Raw genomic sequence first — 9,863 nt, 5'->3', positions numbered from 1 at the left:
AAAATCTAAATTCTGAAATGTCATGGTGTAAAATCCAAATATCCCAAACTTCAGGCGGTAAAATTCAAATTTTGAAATTTTAGGATGTTAAATCCAAATACTCCTAAACTTTAAGAGTATAATTTACAATTTACCTTAGATGTTTTGTATGCATCAAGGCTTGTACATGACTATTTGGTAAGAGTATAAAAACATTTTACCACGCCAATGGCCCTTGACTATTGGCTCCTTTTACCTTGTGGTGGATAAACCTTTGGGGATTGATCCATACAGAATTTTCTTATATGTAAAGTATTTTTTAGATATTCATTGATTTAGTTGATTAAAGTAATGATTTTATTAACAAATGCTCTAAGCACGTAGGCTTAAGAATTATAAATATATAATTATGAGTTGTAAATACATATTCTTAAAAGAAAAATACACTCGCCAATAATTCATTATTGATTTTTGTTTGAAATAAAAAGATAGGAGTTTGAAATAATTTATTAATTTATTTAAAATTTATTATTCTTATTTTTGAAATGCAAAATTAATATCACTGTATATGGGTTCATATGATACATGTCAAATTATCAATTAGTATGATAGCTGATAACTTATAATAATTGTTAAAGTAAAAAAATAAAAAAATAAAAAGACTATTCATCCCTCCGTGTGTTACAGTTTGTACAGTGGGTGAGTGGTGGGGTGTTTGGTAAAGTAGTTTAAGAATCATTGTTTATAATTTTTTGAAATATTTATAGATGAAAAAAGATGTAATATTATTTAAAATGTGAAAATGTGAATGAGAGACCGAAGACAAACAGGCCAGACTATTGTCCTGCGGAAGTTAGAGTTAGATTGTTAGTGTGTGAAGCCGTGGGCCATGTGGCTGTGTGTGCTGCTATGTGCAGTGTGTTGTCAGCTATGCGTGTAGTGTTTAGTGGTGTGAACTATGTTCATGTCAGCCGTGCAGTGTATCGATTAAAGAAATTTGAAATATTAAGTAAAGCCTGTTTGGTTGATCATCTCAAACACATTTTTGAATATTTTAAACAATATTTTACATATTTTTACACACATTTTTACTCATACATATATTAAAAATACCTAAACAACATTACTTAGGGTCCGTTTGGATTGAACTTATTGTTGCTGAAACTGAAAACTGAAAACACTATAACAAAATAATTTTTAAATGTGTAAATGGTACCGTGGGACCTATTTTTAATATTTTTAATGTATGAACAGTATCAATACAGTGATAAACAGTGACAAAACAGTATATAAACAGTAAAATCTATCTCTCATGAAAGCAAAAAAAAAAAAAGGAAAATGGGAAAACATGGACGCGGATTCAGCAAACGCTGAATCCAAACCCACGCTTAAACTCCTCTACCGAACACCCCCAAATTTTACTCTCATTTCATGTTCATGTCAGCTGTGTAGTGTTTACTCTCATTTCATGTCTTCCATTTCAGAGAGAGAGAGAGAGAGAGAGAGGTTACCTCAGATGAAGCTCAAGCCTCAAAGCTGTTATGCCCACACACAGCACACCGTCCACCATTGTGAAACTATTGCAAAGAATGAAAAAAGCTTATAAAAAAAGATCAAGATAAAGAAAGGTGAGAACATAGATGGAGAGACAATGAGATGACAGATTTTTTCTTTTGTTTTTTGTCTTTGGTTTTAGAAATTTATAATTTCTATTTTAACATATTTCAAGATATTTCCGTTTATCACAAAAAAAAAGAAGATATTTCCGTTGTATTATTAATGTATGGTATTAATTTCAAGATATTTCGAGTTCAAGCCCGACTACACTTCCTAAATGGGAAATTTGATTAGTTTCCATTTTCTTTAATCCTATTTGGGCCAAATCTATCTCTAATTTGGGCCAAAAATTTCACCATGCATTCTTATCTGGGCTGGGTTTAGATATATGTAAAAGATAGGGCCAGAATTTGGTTTATGTATATATTAATCGAAACAGAACGATGGAAAAGCTATGTAAATTATATTCACTTTTTCATTAATACTTATTATGTTGTTGCATGGTAAATTTAGGGAACATAATAATTTGCAGAATTTGTTGTCCCTGCTATATATTAGTTTACACTTTGGGAAAATTTTTTGACACACTCGTTTGGCAGTATTTATCATTTGGATTTCTTAGGCTGCGTTTGTTTTGGTGTAAAACCATTTTAGGAAATGATTTTACACCTCACCGCGTGTTTGGTTGCGCATGAAAAATAGAATTTTCCAGAAAACAATTTCAATTGACCGTGTGTTTTATGGCTTTGACCCGGAAAATATTTTACACTTCTATTTTCACTACAAATGATTTTCGGACTCAGACGCGCAAAGAGAGGGAGAGAGAGAGAAAGAGCACGAAGAGAGACTAGAGAGAGTGAGATTGGGCTCGTGCCGTCGAGCTCAAACCACCGCCCCAAGCCTAGACGCGCCGGTGAGATCTAGCCGCGAGATCGCGCCATAAAGCTTGCACCGCGAGATCACGCCATCGAGATCATGCTGGGGAGATCGTCCCGTCGAGATCGCACCGTGAGATCACACCCCTCTAGATCGCACTGTGAGATCGTCTCGCCGCCCTTTAGATCGAACTCTTTTTGTCTCAATCTCGGCACCGCTTGAAGCTTGCTGTCGCTGGACTGGTCTCGTCGCCCATGACCCACCCACGACCGATCTCTCTCTTTCTCGATCTACCTCTCCCTTTCCCTCGATTTGCGATCACTCTCTCTTCCTCCTCCCTCTCTCAGTTTGACCGAATGGTTTTGTGTATTGAGAATGGTTTTGTTTTGATTTTTGTTTCTTTAAAATTTTACATATTACAATTTTCTATTATAAAATTTGTTTGGTACCTGAGAAAATTGGTGAGAAAATGTGAGAAACTAGTAGGAAAATAGCATTTTCAAAATGCAACCAAACACATGAAAACATTTTCTTGAACAATTTTCATAATGCAGCCAAACACTTGAAAATATTTTCCTTTCCCAAAAATATTTTACACCTGAAAATATTTTACACCCAACCAAACACAGCCTTAATTTCTAAGAATTCTCAATTCTGGTAATGTTTCAGAAATTGAAGGATGTCGGGAGACAATATGAAAGGAACATAATGGGATCCTGAGAACTCGTACATGATTGACTTTAGCAATTTCTAGAAATTTCTTAACTAGAACAATGTCCACTTTATGGAGTACTCAAATTGTGGTTAAACAAAATCAGATTGGGAGTTTTTCTTAATTCTTTTGGAGGTCATCTCAATGGTTAATGCTTCTTGCTTCTTTTCTTGAGGGCTTTGCCCATATGGTCGTTGGCTTGCAAACTTCTCCATTGTTTAGGTGATTAAATTTGCAAAATGTCGTGAACCATAGTTTGTGTTATTTTACAATGCAGGTTCAAAGTGGGTGCAAGAGCATAAGAAGAAATTGAGAGTATGTAAAAATCATTTTATAAGTAGAAATTGACAATGGCCTTGGTTAGTGGTGGGTATATTTGAGTTTGGTGTTCAAGTTTGATGTGGATTGTTCTAGAGGGTTTATATAATGATTGAACAAAAACGTTCCTAGAATGCCTTTGGCAATGCTTTCGTTATATTTAATCTGTGGTTTGGGCATGACTGCTTCTTGAGTTGCTCGTTTATATGTTAAATATATATATATATATATATATTTTCTAATATAAGTGATGGATTTGCTTATATTTACTTCCTCTTTAGGCCATTCAAAACATCTAATTTGGTTCATTTCGATTCACTTTGATGATACTTCGGAAGAAGAGGGTTGTGTAGAAAAATTTACATTAAGATAATTAAAACAAATAAATTTGAATAATAATTTTTTTTTTTTAGAATTTAAAAAAAAATTAATAATTGGTTATTTTAAAATTTTGAGGATATGAAATTAAAATTTCCCCTAAAATAAATTATCTAAATAATATAAATATGCACATAATAATAAATTATTTATGTTTAAGTTATTATGATATCAACACCTACTTCATTTGATAAAAAAAAAAACTACTTCATAGAATTGTGACATAAGTAAAACATAAAATTTGTACTAGATTTTTGTTATGTAAGATTCCATTAGCCCTTATCAAAAAAAAAAAAAAAATTCCATTAGCATGACACCCTTCTTTTTCTCTTCTCCACACATGCACATCAAAAAAATTAAAATTAATAACCTATGCCAGGAGGACAACATTTCCACTAGTTTTGCCAATCGATAGATGAAATCTCAGTTGTTTTTTTTTTTTTTTTTTGGGTCTCTATCGACAAAATAGTAAGATACTTCACTTTAAAGTGGGCCGTACCTTTTTTATTTTATTTTATTTTTTAATTTTAAGCCAGCACACATTTTGCGTAGTCATCACTCACTCCCATAGACCACAACTTCTTCTAGACTTCTTCCACCAATCAAATCCAAATGGGTTCCACAAAATAATGGAGAATCCAACGGCTCTAGCAATTTTACTGGCATTTCGGAATTTAGTGTACTTCTTATTCTTCTCTCTTTTACAGCACAGTCCAAGTATGCACCCATTGGTCAAAGCCAAAACAAATAGAGAGTTTGTCTCTTTTTAGATTGAAAACTGATCAGATAGCCACGATAAAAAAAGAGAGAGAAAATGGCTTCGTCAACGATAGAGTTGTTGAAGGAGGAGCTTCCAGTGAAGCAAGAATCTCTGGTTTTGTCTGAGGAAGTCAAGACTGGCCTCGTCCTTGTCGATATCGTTAATGGCTTTTGCACCGTCGGCTCTGGCAATTTGGTAATTTACAGGCTTTGATTTCAATCATGACAACAACAAGACAGTCAAGTCAGTCCCAAACATCACATGATACCTCGTTCTTAATTTCATTAACAACCCTTTTTTGAGTTCGCTTTGTCTTGTCGAGATGTTCAATATCATCAGAAAACTAATACTACATGCGTTGTTTAGATATTCTTGTCGTTTTCGGGTTTTTTTTTTTTTTTTTTAGTTTACGTTATTGTTTCTTGCGGTTTTAATTTCAATCGGCCTTTTCTGTTGGAAAATTACAATTCCTATAGTTTTTTTTTTTTTTTTTTTTTTTTTTTTTTTTTAAGAAAAAAGAAAAAGAAAGTACTCTTTTTTTACCCCAAGAAGACAGTAAAAAGAATAAGATGAAGAACAATCTTTACTTTTACTGTCCATTTATATATTTTTCCTGTGTTTCTATCTATGGTGGGATGGTTTTACATTCTTAATATTTGACTTGGTACTCGTAGGATGTATTATGCAAATATAATTGTATGGAATTGAATTTTTGTATAGGCTCCAACACAACCTGATGAACAAATTTCTGGGATGGTGGATGAGTCCGTGAAACTTGCTAGAGTTTTCTGTGAGAAGAAATGGCCTATTTTTGCTTTCCTTGATTCTCATCACCCAGATATTCCTGAACCTCCATATCCACCTCATTGTATAGCCGGAACAAATGAGTCCAAACTGGTTCCTGGTACTTGATTTTCTCTCTCTTTTTTTCCCATCCCTATCATTAGCTATTATACTTTTCCTTAGGGGTGGCAAAATCTAACACAACCCGTAAACCCGACATGACTAACCTGTTTATAAATAGGTCATGGATTGAGGCTAAATGGGTTCGGGTCATATTCGGGTTGACACGGCTGACCCGTTTAATAAATGGGTCGTGTTCGGGTTCACACATGTGAACCCGTCTGACCTGTTTGACCCGTTTAAATAATAAAGGCATTAAATTTTGTTATTATTGCTTAATTTTTGTTGTTGTAATTATATGTTTATTACTATATTTATGGCCGTAATTGTATTTTAATTTTAGATATATAAAAATTGATAATAGATTATTTAGGTCATATATGACCTATTAATCAAACAAGTTATTAAATAGGTTATTTGTATTAACTTTTATATGACTTATTAATTAAACAGGTTAAACGTGTCGGATTGGGTCAACCTGTTTAATAAACGGGTCGGGTTAGGGTTGAGGATTCTTGACACGTTTACTAAACAGGTCGGGTTCGGGTTAACTCATATAGCAGAGTACTTATGGCTCGACACGACACGAACCCGACCCGCGAACACGAATTGACACCCCTACTTTTCCTGTTTTAGCTGAACATATTTGCATTGCCTTGAACGGTTTACGAGTTTCCTTACTCATTTTGCTTTCTTACTATAATCTGCAGCCCTGCAATGGTTAGAGAATGAACCAAATGCAACACTTAGATGCAAAGATTGCATTGATGGGTTTCTCGGTTCAATTGAAAAAGATGGCTCCAATTTGTTTATAGATTGGGTGAGAAATAACCAGATAAAAAAGGTAGGCTTTTCCCGTTCCCACAAAAAGATCATCTGCTTTGATTGAATAGTTTGAATGATTATTAAAGGGAATTTGTGGTGTGTATATGAGCTGTAATACTTTCAATTAATAGTGCGACAATCAAACTAATTTTGTAACTTTTCTTGTTTGTTGAGATTTTGGTGGTAGGGATATGCACCGATGTATGTGTGCTGGATTTTGTGTGTTCAACATTGTCTGCAAGAAATCGGGGTTTACTTGTTCCTTTGGAGGATGTGATTGTGTATTCAAATGGATGTGCCACTTTTGATCTTCCGATTCATGTTGCCAATACAATGAAGGATGCTATTGCTCATCCACAGGTAGTTTGACTTATATAATTCTCTTTTGGCTTGCAGTAAACTTTTGAGTTTCTTTTAAATCCTTATAACTATTCAAATTTGAATGTGGAGGACCTAGTTACTTGGATCTCAGAGTAAATGTTTGCTGTTAGGCCTAGGAATTTCTGTATGTTTAGTAAAGCACTTACATAAAAAGACAATCTGATCTATATATTCAATGAGGAAGGAAATAATAGTTTTATAAAGAAACAAGTTGCTGCATGACATATATTTTATTCACAGCCGGTCCCAAGCCAAAAAAAGAATGGGGATTGCAGTAGATTGATGCCCAACATATAATTTAGTCACTTTATTATAAATGAATCACTACAAATACAAGTTGGGACGTCCCCTAATATATTTGACCGACCTTGATTAGTTTGTAGAGGATCCGTATTCTATCTCAACGTTTTGGGACTAAGGCGTGGTTGTATTTATTGTTGTTATGTACAACTATTTCTGAATCTATGTGTATTGTTATCTTTCTTTTCATTGCTTAGATATAGAATGCAAACAGGAGCTTGAAATTCTCCAAACTGTAATTATGGTTATCTTGGTCTGTAAGTAAACTATCCATAAATGATAGTTAAACCATGCAGTTTGATGCAATTGATGAAGTTAAACCTGGATATTATCAAGCCTGAGTTGTTGAACCTTCTTTGCAATTGATCATATTCTTGTTGCTTAGCCACCAAACAGGGGAAAAAAAAAGATGGTTATATTGATGTTATTGTTTTGAGATTCTACATACAACCTTTGCAACACTAGTAAACTAAATTACAAGTACTGGAGAGCTGTTCAGATAAGCTTGCATCAAGGGTTGGCATCAAGTTCTCTCCCTACCTCCGTGTTTACTCTATGGTTTAGGTTGCAGAATATTTTCAGAAAAATGTGGTTCCTTTGATACAAGTAGCTTTATTTTTGTTCTGTCCGTGAGACTTATAGTAGGGCTATTTCTAGGCACAACCATGAGGAGATGCTATAGATCAAAATATTCTTGATAGGCGGGGGGGACATGTTTGAGATTGAACACAACATAATATTAGCTGTTAGAATAATAGTAAAAATTGGTTTCTTTGGATTGCTAGTCAGAAAAAGATAGATTTTGATGGAGATGACTACTGTGGGCCCGCCTGCAGTGTTGTAGTGGTTAGAAGAATATGTGATTAAAGAATTATTTCAAAATAGACGTTTCTTCCTTTTGTGGTTGAACTTTGCAATCTCTTGTTCAGTCTGGGTAACAATAATGTGGAGGTGCATAATTTCGAGTGATTTAGATTCAATTGTCAGTTTCAAAACTTAAACCTGACCTGCTTATGTATTTTATGAGATCCTTCTTGATTGTCATTTTGTTTGTCATGGCAGGAGCTCATGCATCACATAGGGCTTTACATTGCCAAGGGAAGGGGAGCCAAGGTGGTATCAGAAGTATCATTTAGTGCATGAGAGAGTCATGATGTTGACATGAAATTGTATGGATCTAAGGGTTTGTTTGGATACCGTTTATTACTGAAAACTGAAATCTTATTACTGAAAATATTTTAGCAAAATAATTTTTAAAAGTGTGAATAATGTTGTGGGATTCAAATTTACCTAGAAACCTATGTTTTGCTGAGTTTGGTGATCCATGAACAGTGCCATGGGACCCCAAAAAAACGCAAAACGCAGCTTAAATATAATTTCAGTGCTAGGCAAATGAGCACTAAAGTTTTTCATTTGGAATGATTTCCAGCAATATTTCCTTAATAATTAACATTAAACTAAATAGAAAATTCCTCTCAAAAATAGCATTTGGTGAGGCCATGGATTCCTCAAAGCGCGTAAATTGTTATTTTTAACTGTGGCCTTAAACAAGTGGGGGGAAAAATTGAACTATTATTTCCTACTCATTTTTGACAATTAGTTAGTGCATGATACGTTGCCTCTAGTGACAGCTTTATTTTTTACTCATTTTACTATATAAAAAAAAAAAAAAATCTAAGTATCTATAAATAGATTAGTGACGACTCATATCTTGTTAATTTTAGTATTTTACTACAAAAGAAACAATATTCTTCACTCAAATTTTATCATATATATCCAAAAATATATATGTAAGGACACAATTTGTAACAACCAAAAATGATATTGGGTTCGCACGTAAAAAAGGCCCAAACAATATCATTTGTAGAGCGTGGGTTTGAAAGGCTAGGCCTTGATCACCGGGCGAGGGTTAGTCGTCTTGTTCGTACAGAATTAGGCCGTGTTCGCTCGAGGAGTCTTTCTCCTTGAGGCGGTTTGGGAGGTTTTGGTTCTTGGCCTTTTTTCCCAACCCCCTTTTCCGGATCGCTTGTTCCTCTTTTTATATTAGCCTGTATTCCTTATCCTTCGTCTACGTGTAGGATCGACTTTCCAAGGCTGATACTTGTCCCATCAGCCTATACCCAAAGTGGTTGGGGGTGGTTGTAAAAGTTGAAGAGTATGGCTCTGTCAGTTGCAGAATGCTTTATTGCAGTATTGGCAGTCTTTTATTTGTACTGTTTTTGCACTGTGATCACTCTTCCTTTTAGGGACATTTATGGCATACTGAGTAGGAGCTCGTCCTCGGCCATTTCCTTAGGCCGTCTTCGACTCTCATGGTGCGTCCTCGGCCCTGTATCTCCTCGGCGCAGGCCTTGGGCCTTAACATGAAATGGGCTGGGGTCATAAATTCTCTGACCCCACAATAGCCCCTCAAAATCCTGCTGTCCGACCTCTTGGTCAGAGAGGAGGGTTTTGGTGATGCCACGTCTTTATTGCGATCTGCTTAGATCTACCCTTCATCAATGCGGGTGTCTCTTCATCTATCTAGGAAACACGCTGGACTACGAGACATTCCTCTGAATTCATTCACAATGTGCTCCTGCCGTTTCAGTGCTTGAGACGCGTTTTTAATGATTTCCCTTTACGAGACCATTTAAATTCGACGGTTATTGACGGCGTGGGGAAGTGGAGTGGGTATATTCCCGTTTACAGATTTTCTTGGGAATTTGGATAGATTAAATGCCTCCTGTTTTGCCCTTCATATAAGAAGAAAGGCAAGAGGTTACTTCTCTTACACAGAGACCTTTTAATCCTTTTAAAGTCTGAAACCCTTGGCCTCCCCCAGAGTTTCTCTTATCCGCTCGCTTACACCTTGAATCGTGATACGTCCGAGAT

The 9,863-nt window shown here is 35.1% G+C and overlaps 1 protein-coding gene across 1 annotated transcript; it reads left to right on the top strand.

Moving 5' to 3' along the window:
• The first annotated feature begins 4,544 nt into the window (after nt 1-4,544).
• Nucleotides 4,545-8,278, top strand: LOC115994645 (nicotinamidase 1). Its single transcript, XM_031118864.1, has 5 exons — nt 4,545-4,775; nt 5,301-5,484; nt 6,194-6,327; nt 6,483-6,668; nt 8,052-8,278. The coding sequence occupies exons 1-5, from the start codon at nt 4,635-4,637 to the stop codon at nt 8,130-8,132; spliced, it is 726 nt and encodes a 241-aa protein (XP_030974724.1). The 5' UTR covers nt 4,545-4,634; the 3' UTR covers nt 8,133-8,278.
• The last annotated feature ends 1,585 nt before the right edge of the window (nt 8,279-9,863 follow it).

Source organism: Quercus lobata, chromosome 6 (genome assembly GCF_001633185.2).
Source record: "Quercus lobata isolate SW786 chromosome 6, ValleyOak3.0 Primary Assembly, whole genome shotgun sequence".
Lineage (NCBI taxonomy): Eukaryota > Viridiplantae > Streptophyta > Magnoliopsida > Fagales > Fagaceae > Quercus > Quercus lobata.
Note: the sequence above shows the minus strand (reverse complement) of the source record. Positions and strands in the feature narration are given on the sequence as shown.

Excerpts from the sequence above, each read along its gene's own strand:
- LOC115994645 (XM_031118864.1), top strand. The coding sequence starts at position 4,635 with ATGGCTTCGTCAACGATAGAGTTGTTGAAGGAGGAGCTTCCAGTGAAG. Across the intron at positions 4,776-5,300 it reads CCGTCGGCTCTGGCAATTTG|GCTCCAACACAACCTGATGA; the intron begins GTAATTTACAGG and ends ATTTTTGTATAG. Across the intron at positions 6,669-8,051 it reads ATGCTATTGCTCATCCACAG|GAGCTCATGCATCACATAGG; the intron begins GTAGTTTGACTT and ends TTGTCATGGCAG.